This window comes from Mastacembelus armatus, chromosome 18, assembly GCF_900324485.2.
Source record: "Mastacembelus armatus chromosome 18, fMasArm1.2, whole genome shotgun sequence".
Classification (NCBI taxonomy): Eukaryota; Metazoa; Chordata; class Actinopteri; order Synbranchiformes; family Mastacembelidae; genus Mastacembelus; species Mastacembelus armatus.
This window is the reverse complement of record NC_046650.1, coordinates 14,061,701-14,076,216: the sequence shown is the minus strand read 5'-3', so window position 1 is coordinate 14,076,216 and position 14,516 is coordinate 14,061,701. Positions and strand designations below refer to the sequence as shown.

Genomic DNA, 14,516 nt, shown 5'->3' with positions numbered 1-14,516 from the left:
GACCTTTCAGTTGGAGAGAGAAATTGCATCACCTAATGCCTGTTGTGGCACAAAAATAGATGGATTAATTTCAAAGGGGCTAGCTGAGCAAGTTTGATTTGTCAGTAGCTGGATCACTATTCCTTCAAAAAAAAAAAACAAAAAAAAACAACAGAAATTGCAGTGGCTCTCTAGTCTGATGTGTCCCAGGGCTTAGATAAATAGAAGTATTTTAACCATATGCTCTGCTCAGCTAACTTGCATACTTGTATGCACTTTCTCCACGCTGTGGAAATACCTGATTTTGCTTTGGTTTTGCTCTCCATCTGCACTAGCAGAGTGGTTTGAAGCAAGCTGTTAGGGTGAAGTGGAGGTGACATAAACATCTACTGAGGAGCTCAATCTTCCTTTCAAGAATTGTTAGTTTCTCACAGCAAGAATTACATTTCTGAGATGCAGACGTTATTTAAGAGTCGTCATTGTTGCTGCAGGGATTTTATTGTAAACATGACACGTAATCTATCTCTGAAGACATTTTTAAATCTTGTACTGAGTGAGACAGTGTGACTGGTCAAAGCGTGGTATATTGTGTTGACTAACTAAACCTTATTTTACATAATTTGCACTTTATTTCTTTTGATTGAAGACTTGTCTGCTTTGTGGTTTGTAGAGCTAGGCTTCTTCTTCTTCTACAATATATATTTACAAAACATTCACAGCAGCTGATCAGCATGTTCTGTCAGTTGAAACTTTTTCTGCTCTTATGAAGCATCTCAAAGTTTAGAGCCCATTGAGAACAGCAGCCAACCTGAAGTAAATACATTTCTCCTCAGGAGCAAGGCTCATCATGGGAAGAGTGCATTCCCTGAGGTGATAACCTTTGTCTGCCCTGACCTCGAATGTGTGTGTTGTCTGACACAGTAACAACCAAGAAAAGTCTGTGGAACCAGGTTTTATGTTTTCTCCAGGTTCCCTTTCCTGTGGCCCAAAGCTGAAAACTACTTTGCAGCTGAGAAAGGTGAAAATAACCAATTTAAATTTGTTTGTCTACAGCTAAAACAAATAGTTTATTTATATTTCACACAATTTTTGAGTATTTCACCTCAGTTAGTTATTGATTCACATTAATTTCAGACTTCCATATGCAACATTTGTAGGAAAGAAATCTAGGTCACCCTTTTGCTGCTGTGCTGCATTCAGGTTCGACTTAGTGCTGGAGGACCAAACATTAGCATTTGAACTCAGCATGACATGCTGTGCAGACTGTTTCCATACAGTTGGCATTATTGTTGAATACATATTATTGAAAAATAAGTAAATACATAGAAGAAAAATACATGAGTACAGGCTTTCTACAAATTCGGTGTTAATAGAAAGTACATAAAAGCAAATAAACTGGGGAAATGTTAAAAAAAAACAAAACAAACAAACCTGGGAACCTGAAAAAACTCTTTGTGGCCAATATTTATATTTGTCTCAACCATCTTAGTAACAAAATATGATTTTAGTCATCACTTGTAAGTGCCCACTTGTCAGAAAAGGCATGTGTTTATCAAACTGTGCTGCACTTTAGGCTCTTGGCTTGAAGCCAAGCGAAGGACCTCATAGATGAATCCATATGTCGCCTCCATCCATCCATTCTCAGCACGAAAAAAAATTCAAGAAGTCTGTCTTCTAGCTGATCATCGCTAGTGAGTCGTAGGACTTTAGTGTGTTTTTCTGTGTTTTTCCTCAGTGTGTTGTTGCGTTGAGATGAAATGCGGCTTATCTTCCAAATATAATATTAGAGAGAGGCAAAATGTGTGATGTAAAAATCTTATGAAAGCTACTAATCTGTGTGAATGGCTAAGAGGGATTATGCTTGTCAGAGAAAAATGAGCTCAAGATGCTCATTTCTTGAAAAATGGCATTGAATTTATGTAAGCAGGAAGTAGTTCATGGGAGAAGATCAGTCTTGACCTTTGTTTGACCATCCCTAATAAAACTCTTATACCATACTTAATAGCACCTGATAAAGGTCAGTCATATAGCTCCTCTATAAATGAGGTATATAAACACTCCATCTTCCCCATACTGAACATCCACTTGGCACTTTATTCATTTCTGCTTAGTTCCACATAGTTAATCCTATAAAAAAGGAATATAGCTGATGTTTTGTCACCCGTAGTGTCTGTGCAAACAGTCTGACTGAGCTTGATGTTTTTCTCTGGTTGTATAGCACATTGCTAATGCCACCCAGTAGGCAGGCGAGTGTTAATCTTAAATTCAGTTTCCTCTCATCTGTGGCTGTTCACACTGATCGATCATCTGTTGAGAATGTAGGTACGCGCATTCATTTGCATGTTCACCCGTGTTTGTATGGTGCTATGTGGAGCTTAAGCACTTGAGAACAGGGAGCCCCTTCAGCGATGCACTTTAAATCCTCCACACCCACACTCAGACATTGTATTTATGCTGTATACATTCATCCGTATCACCATAACATGAGCTGAGTGACTCTTGTGGTGTTTTCGAAACAAACTGTGTAGCTTCAGAATGAAAACTATTTGTCAGGTGAATTTAGTAGTGCTATTATAGATCTTTATAGATTGGTCAACTTATATAGATATAAAGCAAAGCATCCCTGTGTAGGTTATATGGATATGTTTATAACCGTTCTGTGCTACCCTTTGGGATGATGTGGCCAACCTCTAAAGCAGTGAATCCTCACATCAGACAGCAAAGTCTTCAGGGGAGATGGATTATAGAGCATGTAGTCTGATTCCAAGCTGTCCTCAACCTTTTAAACCATGGCCGCTGTGATTGAGCTGGTCAGCTGCCAGAAACCCAGTATGTATACTATATGATACATGGGGCTGCCAGTATAAACAGTACATCTAAAAGATTGATTGTTAAGAAAACACTGGGGGGGTGGGGAACATTTCTATACAAACATATGTGCGAGATCGAGAAGCCTTTTTTATAACTTCACACATAATCTGTTGATCTCTCAGGCAGACGTAGGATTTTTTATGAGATAATTCACATATTCACTTGACTCAGTTCACTGCAAAATTGTAATGATAAATTCAAATGCTAAAAAAAAATGGCTAAACTGTTCCAGTGACCGTGCATCTTATGTATTAAATGCTTTTGATTTCTATAAATACATCAGGATTAAATGTTTTTATGTACAATAATTCTCTTCGCTTAAAACGCCAATTTGTTTAGGTATTGATCCACAGTACTTACAGGAGAAGTTAATAAAATCAGTTTTGTTTCACTGAATTCAATCACACACACCAAAACAACCCTGCTGAATACTTACAGAGCATTAGCATGGTTGTTAGAGTCTGATAATGCCCAGCTTGGAGTATCTTTCATGTAACACCAAATAATTGAAATTTAATTAGAGCGTACAGTATAAAACATATATTATTCTATAACAGCGCTGCAAGAGAAAGCTTGATGCATATGCTCCTTAGCAAGCTTCTCTCTGTGAACACAAGGCTTCCACAGGAGCCTTAACTGATAATTTCCCGTGCGTGTGTGTGTGTGCGCGTGTGTGTGTGTGAGAGAGAGTGTGTGTGTGTGTGTGTGTGTGTGAGAGCTGCGCCAGGAGACAAGCAGAATGAGAAAAGATGGATGCTGCAGTGTGCAGCTGGGAAAGATAATGAATGAAGTCGACCGTGGGTGGCGAAGACCATCACTAAAGCATAATGGGTCCCAACAGAGGGATGTGGATATTGACCCGTCCGTCACTTTTTCTCTCCTTTTCGCCTCCCCTTCTCTCCTACCAATACAAACTCTCACAAAGTGTGTGCACAGTTTGAGACATACACACAGATGCAAAGCAAACAGTACCAGTGTACACTTTGTTTTTGCATGCACACACACTGTAAAGCGTCTTATGTTTTTTTTTTGTTTTTTTTTTTTGATTTTTTTTTTTGTTTTAGTAACTCAGGACCTAATACCAATATGTGTGTAGGTGCTTTGGCATGTTTGCTCTTTTTAACTGAAAGTAAATGGAGAGTTTGCGCTGCCTGACAGGGACTTTTTCATCAAACATACATGAACTGTGGAAGAACTCCAGAGATGTCCGCTCAATGCAGAACGCCAGCTGAACCGTCCCTGTTCTTGTTCGACTTACCTCAGGCTGACGTCTTTGATATGGGTTCTATGGAAAATCACTCAAAGTAATTTGGTGTGTTGGAAGCAGATTCAGCATATAATTTTTTTCGTCATGAACTTTTAAAAGCTAGTGAACCTTTCTCTCCTTCCACTTGGTTGGTATTTCTCCCCTGATATAAATCACTTGAGTTCTGAAAGGGAACAGTGGTGCACACCAATTCTCTTTTATTACTCTCCAATCTGGGCAAATCCGTCTAGCTTTGACAGGAACCGCTCTCTCCCTGTCTAATACCACTGACTACGTCCTTTTTTCCTTTCTCTTTGTTTCATGTATTCACCCATTCATTCATTTATTTATTCATTTATTTCTGTCCTATGTCAGGGGTCACTATACGGAGGAGACTCAGCTCGGCTTGCTGTCATCAGAGGCAGCAGTGGGATCAGCCAGCGATTATAGTGATTACAGTTTGTGCTTACATAGGGCTCTGGTGCTTTGTGCCCCATCTCCCCTCGTCAGCTGGCAGTCTGAGCTCTAATCTGCCAGTTATAACAAACAGCAGATGAGGGAACAGGAGGAAAAAGCTAAAAGGGAGGAAAAGCGGGAAGCGGATAAAAAGGGGCGGATGTGGGCCAAATTGCAGAAACAGGTTTCTTTCTTTTTTTTTTGTTTTTTGCCTGATTAATAACAATTACAGTTGATTTATTATTGCTGTATATGTCCTTTTTATTTATCATGTGCTTTACATATGTAAACTATATACATATCTGAATACATCAAAGTGAATCAATGTCATTTTCCTCACTAGTTCAAAGGGCTCAGTTGTAGCCAAGTGTCTGATGAAATCCTGTCCATTGTAACATGTGGCGTGAGCAGATTCTCCCAAAATCGATCCCTCCCTTCCATCCTGTGTTATTGATTAACGCTTAATACATTTAATTGTAATTATTTTTCCATCTTATTTGCAATGTGTGGTACCTGCCGGACACTGACGGAAAACTGATCAGGAGGTACAGATGTGAGAGCAGAGGTAAAAAAGGAATTGTGAATACGGGTCAAGATAGATGTAAAGGCTGGGATTAAGTTTGCAATCCACATTAAATCCACATTATAATCTTTAATCCCTCAAGAGGAAGTTATTACAAACCATGATTAAAATTCCAGATTTGGTTCTAGTTTCTGGAAGCAGCCTTATACAGTCAAAAATATATTCATATTGTTCATTGTAATTTGCAATAACAAACAGATCAGCGCTCTGTATAAAGCAAGCAGACAACTATATCTGTGTTGCTAAAAAAGGAACTGCATGACTGTGCATGCACATGTCCATTTATGCAAGCGTCTCCCTGCTCCATGCTCTGGCTAGTTACATCTCTGCTGTCCATCTCACTTGTAATTCACTGTGACACTCAATCTTAGCTTGCATTCTCACTTACTGATTACCCCCCGACCTCCAAGCCCACCCCCAGTGCTAAACAGAATAAACCAGAAATGGTAGTGGAGGAAGGCTTTAGAAATGAGAGGGCTGCTTCTGTAATTGTTTCTCAGTTTCATAGGCTTGACCCCTTATTTACTTGACTGGCATTTACTGCTTTGGAGTTAGCTCTTCATGGGCAGGGGGCAAGCCACAGACAGCTGAGTGGGGTGAGTGACAAAGGGTGGGGGGGATTCATGAACCTATAAAAGTTCACATGTGAGAGACTCGGCAGACCATTTCTCATTACCGGCTTTGGTTGAAATGAGATGGGCCCTTTTTTACTTGTCCCTCACTGGTTCGATTGATTAGTCGGCAGCCAATCAATGTTAATTAAGGTGTAGAGAATCCTATAATTGTGGCATATGAATCATTGTGTCAGACCTGGCCTTGACCTTCACAAGACTTAGACTGTGAATGGCCTTGCTGGGAATAAATACTTTATTTATTGCAAGGTAATGGTAGTCAGTAAATGAGTTCAGATTTGATGGATGGCAATCTTGTATGTACTGTAGCGTGCAGCGGCAGGCCTGACTAAAATCATATACACAATGGATGCACAAATAGAAACTGGACCGTCCCGCATAGTCTTTCCATTTTGCAAACAGATGTGCAGCGGAGACAGATCAATGTTTGTCAAAACGTTTAAGAGTTAATGTTGTGAGATAAGTGTTGCTATTATGTGTGGTGAGAGGCTCTCTGCATATGAAGTGGAGCTTTGATTGATGACTGCCAAAAACAAAATGGCACATGAGAACACCACCAGCACTGTAATTGTGTTTTTTAATGAAGACCTACATTACACGTTGAGGCTGATTTTGCACTCAGTTGATTGTGTCTGCCCCTCCCCTGCACCACCAGCACCACAACCATCTATCATCAAGGAATAACAATATAACCAGTATATGGTTTAAAGCCTGGTTGTAGCTCCATGACTTCGATCTCCAGTCCTAAGGAGAACAGTAAATTTAACCATGACGGTGACTCCTGAACCCAAAAAACAAGGGTGAACTTCATAATCTGCCAACATTAAACATGTCACACAACTCCGCCTTAGTATACTATGCTTTATTACTTTGTCTTTACTTCTCTTGCCTTAATCACAGTCATATCTGAGACTGCTTTGTTTCCTTATTCTGTATGTGGGCCACCAGTTACTCATGAGTAAAGCAGCTTATACAGAGTGCACCATTTGTTATGTAAAGTGATTAAAAAAAGGTTAAGAAAAATACATCATCCATACTGTAGGTACAAGCTCTAACATTAAACCCTGTAATCTACTTTTCACCATATTTTTTTGAAATAAAATGCTTTTGATGCTTAATATCCATTACTGTAAGCCCTAAAACATCTGATCCAATGCCTGTTTTCTAATAAAAGTATATACGTTGTTCCTTTCTGAATAACACTGACTGATTTGTAGTTCAGTATGCAGTCTTACCACATACTATTACCTTATCACTTCTCCTTCAACTGTGCAGCAAAGACCAAGATATCGGGGCTTTTAGTTGGTGATATGGTTTGTTCACATAAGACACAACCAGGACAAAACTGAAGAAGCTGTGGTGTTTGCTGGTAATTCTATTAACCTATCTATGAATTGAAAGTGTGCCAAGGCTAGATTGAAGGTAATGTTGTCAGAGTCTAGAGATGTAGCCGTGAAGAGCACAGGCCCAACAGTCTCAGCAGGTAGGAAGTGGAACCCAAAGGAGACAGTTTTGCAGGCTCAGGGAGCCTGATTAGACAGAGACACTGCCCACCCTGCAGACTTGCCTGTACTCTCACACCCACACTGAACCTCTGTAGGGTATAATATTTATAGCCAACATAGGATATAATATTCGAGCCGGTTTTAGGATAGGTAAGGGTTGGAGAGAGTGGTCTTGTAATGGGGCCTTAAAGATTTATGACAGCATGGTCTGACCCCCCATGGCAGGACAATCTATACAGGGAGCTTCCATAGGAAGGCTCATTTCTTGGCACCTTCCACTGTGTGTTTTGGTCACTGTGTATCTAAACTGTCCATTTTTAATTAAACTTAAGATGACATACCCTACGGTTCATATTCAAAATTATATGGTTATTGTAGGATGATATCATTTTTAATCATTTTACCCAGGAATGTTCAGTTTTGTTGCAAACTGTATTTAAGGGAAGAGCCTAGATGAATCATTTTCATAAATAGCGGAGCTTCCTAATCTTTATAATCTCTGCTAGAGAATTAAACATTTTAGACTTCATTAACCACACACTAAACATCGGACTAATGTGCTGCTGTAAAATTGGGCCATTCTGAAAGGCAAGATTATCTGATGTTTCTGTTACTTATTTATTTTTTAATAAAATGCCTTTTGTTTTCAGATGTAATAACAGGACCCAGTGTGCTGTTGTGGCTGGACCGGATGTATTTCCTGACCCATGCCCTGGAACCTACAAATATCTGGAAGTCCAGTATGAATGTGTACCCTACAGTATGTATTCCTTCATTCTCTCACACTCTTAAGCGCCGCTTAATGCTCTTACCCATTCTCATTTCCTCTTGATAGCAGTGACTCATCAGCAATCTAATCGGCACACATGCTATTAATGTTCATTGTTCAAAAATATCTTGAATGTGTCATCCATTCTAATAGAACAGATTAAAACGCATGGCTGACTGTGAAGACAAGTGATGATTCGTGGGTCTGAAAAGCATAACACCCTGTGTAAGCACAGGAAATGCTATTGACAGTGTTGTTTACATGTGAAAGATGGTATGGTATATCTAGGTGGAATGTTTACTCACCGATGTGAGACACAGCACCTTCCTTTATTTTCTTTATCCTGCATAGTGTTTATGTCAGCTCTCTACCATCTTAGAATTCATTATTTTCAGTGGGCTACTAGTTGAGTAATTTATTGATGATACAGTTTGCATTTCCCACGTATATACTGAAGATACAATATTGACGTGACACAACAAAATAACAATTTGAGACTGATGTAGACTTGTTACCAAAATAATCCACTATGTGGGAATTATGTTGTCAGCAACATGCTTAAAAGACTAACCTGCACATCTGTTTAATGCATTCAGTCAGAGATGATTTTGGCTACGTTGCATTTTTAAATGGTACTTGTCAAAACCTTCCCATCAGCTCCCCAAGTTTACAGCTCTTTAATATCACGTCTGATCATGTCATGTCTCTGATAGCAGCAGAACGAAAGGCCGCTTGACTTTCATGAAAAAGAAACATACTTGTTGTTTTCGGTTCATTTCAGCTCAGTGGATGCCAGTTAATGCTCAGACTAGTGAGGCGTCTCCGAAGGGAGTAAATAAAAAGGATTTAATTAGTGCAGCAGGTGAAAAACATTGTCAGGCTGCACATGAGTTGAGTGGAAACATTTGGGCAGGGAATGGAAGGATCAGCATGGGGTGACAGGATGAAACACACAGAGAGGATGTCCAGGAGAGGCCAGAGGAAGTGGCTAGGACATTGCCATATGACCTCAGGTATTGTGTAATAATGACCTTTTGAAGTAGGCACACCAAAGTTATGATCATGGCGCCTGCCAAAATCCTGACATATTGCGGGGCTTCCTCGGAAATGCTATAAAAGCTGGAAATATTTCGTTCTGGGCATTTATCTGTGTAGTCTGTAGCTGCTGGGTTCAAGCAGCCTCTGATCAAATCAAAACCATCTTTTCAGCATTTGATGTCCCAACATGGCTCCCCCAGAAGTCTCTCTGACAGGAGCTTTCATGTTGTGAGGCAAAAACCATTTCTACCTGTGATACAGAGCAGGCAGATGGCTCTTTTATATCTGACTCTTTGAAATATGCACATTTTGCCTTCTCAGCCACCCAGTGTAAGCATCTGTCCACAGCGTTCGTATTAACACTGACCCAGCTAAAGCTACTGCAATGGACAGTAACACAACTTTATTCAGATATATTCTGGGTTCCCATCAGTGTTCAAACACTTTGTGCTTTGCTTTCTGTGCCAAAAATGTACCTTTCGCCAACATTATATAGACCTAGCAACTTTCTGTATCCTCTAATTGGTTTTAACATTTTAGTCCAAAAAAAGCATCACCTGGGGAAGCCAAGATGGATTTGTATGTCCAAATACTTAGATTTTCAACCTAGCATGCCACTATTGGGAACTGTCAGTGTGCAGGTATTTTGTTAGCCCATCATAGTGAGGGGAAACAGTGAAGAAATAATCCAGTATATGCTACATGTTTTTGGACTCTGTATGTGTCGTACTGTAGGTGTAGTCTTTTTCTCTTGGGTCATAGTCTGATGGTGGTTATTGGCCATTAGAGGGTGACACTGTGAAATAGTGTTTTCTTTTGCTTTGTTCTGCCTGATTCTTTTTTATTATTTCCAACTGGTTGGATGGCTTTTGTCATTGCCAGCCCATTCTCACTTTTATGAATTTATATTGTGGACATAGTCACACACTGTACTTCATGTAAAAATGGCACGCTTTCCAATGTGGACTAGGTTTTTCCAGCCTGTCTCGATCTCAGCGGCACTCCAGTCTGAAGGGAATTCCACAAGACCCACTGGACTCGCAGCATTCCCAGTTAGCTGATTTTCCTGTCTACCCATCTCTCACCCACTTTCTAATAATATACTAAAGTTTCCTATGCAAAGCCAAGTGAAAACCTGGAACAGCTCTCATGTATTGTCGGGAAACTGTTTCTGGCAGCTTTGTGGCTGTAACATTGGGTCCATCTATTAGGAGTGCACTGGGGAGCAAAGTGGGAGAACCTTGTGTGGTGTGACTATGGATTGTGCCCAGAACTGTCATAGGATAAGTAATTCTGCTGGCAGCGCATAAACATTGCAGAAGTCATGTAGGCGTTTATTTGTATATTGAGTGGGGAAGTAAAGTGTAATCACTACTGGTCACTGGAGATGGATTTTGAGATGCATTTTATTGCACAGAGTGAACGCAATTCACCTGTGGCAACCTGGTGGACTGCGTTTTTACCTCCTAAGTGAAACACATCCTTTTCACTGGAATGAGCACTCTAGAGACGGTTCTTTCCATGTCTTGGTTCTTTTTTTTTTTTTTTTTTTTTTTTACACAATTACCCATCTTACAGAATTAATCATGAACTCAATGGACATTTCAGCTAAGTAGGTTCAACTGTTGTTACAATAATTGGTGACAAATAATTAGGGATTTACATTGGCAAAGAAGAATGGCTCGAGACATGGCAGCTCAATTGTGGATTGGCTTTTAACACAAGTCTCCTTACCAAGACAGACTGAAGGATTTGAGTGTTTAATAAGAAAAGCAGCCACCCATGACTCCAACTCTGCTTTAGTGGTGCAATCTTGACTCTGTGTTGCAATGACAAGCTTACTCTTTCAGTTTTAGTACTTTCACTTAGATTTTGTCCTTTAAGTGGTCTCACTGCTTTTCACCCACTCTGTCCCTTTATTTGCTCCCCCGTCCCTTCACTCTCCAATCGCAGCTGCTCCTCCTCTCTTTTCTACCACCTTCAATGACGGTTGTTATCTGTATTCTGCTTGGGGAACTTTTCTTTTAGGATAAATTACCACTCTCCTCTTCGTGTCGTTATAAGCCGGCAAGATTATACAATCAGATCCGCCGTTAATAATGGCAGAGGAGTGTGCAAAATCGATGGACACATGCCGCAGATGCAATATTGATTTTATTAATTTGCAATTTGATCCACTCCATCAGCTGTAATAGGAAAAAAAAATGTTACAACAATTACCAGTAAGAGCGCCAGTGCCTGTCTGTGTCTTGTGGCACTGTCACACCACAAGGCAACCCATCATATTTTGATTTGTGCTGCTGACTGAATAATTATTTGATGTGAGCTGTGTGTGTTTTTTTTGTGGGGAGGGAGCATAGCAGTGAACGCTGAGAGAGGCAGAACATCACTGACTGAAAGGTGAAACAATAAAAAAGAAATTGATACAAACTGAATTTGAAAAAAGAAGTACATAATACATAACACCAAATAGAGTTAGCTTTTATTTATCCCTGTAAATCATAATGGAGTCATGTGAACACCAGGGTGCACTCGTTTTTCATCTGCCAGAGAACTCTTTCTTTGTACTAATGCAGTTTCTGCATGCTCCCACATGTACTTTGCAGATTAGTAAGGCTACCCTCAGGCAAAAGTGATGTGCTGACCCTTGATGATGACTCAAACATGACTGTGCTCCATCGGCTGACATCAGTCTCTGCCCTGCCCTTTCACCTTGACTTTCCACGGTTCAGTGCAGAGATGCACGTCTGTTCTCTTAGTGCCTTATTAAAACCTTTCTCCCTTGCATGCTCAGTTTTTCTCTCTGTAACTTTAACAGCTCCTCCCAAAGGTCACACTCACAGGAGGTCAACACAATTGTGTTTCCTTCCTACTCATCCAGCATTCTTCCTCAGCAGTAATGAAGCACTTAGATCCCCTCAGTGGCCTCTCGAATTTTTGGACTTGTCACAGAAGAAAGTGCATTCAAATCTGAGTTGCTATGCTTTGCACACTGAAGGAGTCTGTTGCTGGCAGCTTGCTCTTACCGTTCTTGTCCTTCTCTATGGCATCAACCATCCTCCTCCAGTAATTAGATGTACCTTTCTGTTTAGTTTCCATGGCAGATTGACTAATTTGGACCAGGCGACTGGTAAAAACCCCTCATCCCAAAAAAATGAGGTTGGGGATAATTACATGTCCTTTCAGGGAAACGCTTTTGTTCGGTTCACTTTTTAAAATTGATACTTCAGTGTGTATGGCAGACGAGCTGAAGGGAAACTGAGAGACAGAAATGCAGAGACAAGATGAGAGTGGGAGAACAAAGGAAGAAAACCTGCTTGGCAGTCTGTTGCTATACATAAGCCACTAGTTCCCCCCACTGTTTGTCGCTAATAAGGACAATGTAAAATCCTGCCTCACACAGTGGGATACAGCTCAGCCTTGTCAGATATGGCTCATGCTTTGGAATTGAAGCTGGGACATATAATCATGCAATCAATCCTCTGATTTGAGTGGAGCAATGTAATTCTGAGCTCATACTTCACAGAAATTTGCCATATAATGCATCAGGTTCTTTTATCTCCAATGTGCCTAATTGTTTTTTAATTGATTTTTCTAATAGTAACACACCTAACAGGTTCAGGGCCCCTAATCGAATAATGAAATGGATTGTTTTGGCAAGTATCGCTCAGCACCTGCTATAGTACCAATCTCTGCTCTCTGTGTTGGCAGGTAGGACCATGAAATCGATGCTCTATACATGGCTATCACTTACATTAGAGATGGGCATAATGTGGTGTGATTAGAGGGCCCATTATGCACTAGTCACACCTAAGACAAACACCACCTGTGTGACCAGGTTGCAACTTCACGGCTCTAATGGACACACTACGATTGGTCACGAACCTCAAATCTGTGTCATATCAGTCTAGGTCATTGTTTTAGTGTGTCTGCACCACTCGGGATTTTAGATTAATAAGAACGTGGCCAAATGTAGATTTGCTTTGATAGTTGTTCACACAGTATTTAAACAATCTACCTTACAAGCACCCAGGCAGTTCTCTTTGCTGTGGATAATCTTTCAGCAACTTTTAAGCTTCTTGAAGAGTGGATCACTCCATTTGATATCGGTAAATCTACTAAGCAGATTGTATGGAAGTTCACTGGCTCCTTGCCCTTGAGCTCTCCAATCAACGTTCATCAGGTCTAGTGTGGGAGTCAACACTGTGACAGCAGATACATCACACAACTACACCCTCCTCGCTCCCCACTGAAATGCCAGCGAGCATTAGCTTGCCTGTTCAGACGGCTTTTTTTTTCTCCACCTGAACAACCAGCTTTACTTCTTTTCCATGTGTGAAGGGGGGGCTGTAATGGCATCTCATCAGTCAGTGACAGCTGACCACTCCCCAACCCATGCAGCAAGCTCTGACAACTATGACTTTCCATCACATATTTCACACACTAGATTCACACTGGTGTCGTGGCCTGAATTTGAGGAGATTGATCTTGTCACAACTCATTGGTTTTAAAATGCTCTTTGCAGAAACTTTCTGAACTCACAATTAGTCACTGTTTTTTTTTTTTTTTTCAGCCCGAAATAACGTGGAAGTGATTTTAAAGTGTATGGTTAATAGTTCTTTTTAAAGGAAGAACAAAAATACGTCTTAGGAGATTTATTAAAAATATCCTTTTTCCCTTGAGCCTCTGAGTGGTCATGTCTGTGTCACTGTTAGATTGACAGCTTAGCCAGCAGGCTGATTTGCTGCACAGATACAGACACACAAAGTAAACAAACCTGTGCTGGGATCTGTAGCTTACAAGACGGTGACAGACAGCATGTTTTCTGCAGTAATATTGAAGAATAGGGACAATGCCTGAATCAAAGCTGAGCAGTCTTCTTGCCAGTTTTTAAGCTGTCTAATTTTTTTTTTCTAATTAATTGAGGACTGCTGTCACATGATGTTTACATGAGGTTTTCATAATAAAAGTATGGCCTTATACAATGTGAATACATGGTGGTGTGGAAGGGGTGAGCTGGAAATGTGGAAGCTGTTGTCCCCCACTAATAGTGAATAAGCTGGTATAATTTATCAGGTATTTTTTCTGTAGTGACTGCTCTTTTGCTCTGCAGCAAAACATGCTGTGCAACTTTTTAATGGTTATACACAAAAATATGCACACTCAAACATATTGAAATAAATGCTCTTGCATGCTGAACAAGCTTCTAGAGATGTTCATTAATACTTCCATTTATATAACACAGGCAAAGCTTTTATCTCGATGTTTCCTCCACCAGCTACCCACACACACAGGCACACGACTGAAAGACTCGTTGGGGTCGAGGATATAGCACTAATTAAAGATTGGTCTCGTCAGGGGGTCTCTCCTTTTAATGATCACCCTACTAATCAAAGCTTCGTTCCCATTTCCTTGTTTTTTTTTTTTTCTTCTTCTT

General features: G+C 40.3%; 1 protein-coding gene across 5 annotated transcripts in view; it reads left to right on the top strand.

The window, feature by feature from the left end:
* LOC113143974 (adhesion G protein-coupled receptor L3) overlaps positions 1 to 14,516 on the top strand; it is a 183,946-nt gene that overhangs the window by 87,211 nt on the left and 82,219 nt on the right. For all 5 annotated transcript variants that reach the window (XM_033325711.1, XM_033325710.1, XM_026329614.1 and 2 more), the window contains exon 5: positions 7,923 to 8,032. In XM_033325711.1, coding sequence (XP_033181602.1) covers positions 7,923 to 8,032 — 110 coding nt within the window. The remainder of the gene's footprint in view (positions 1 to 7,922; positions 8,033 to 14,516) is intronic.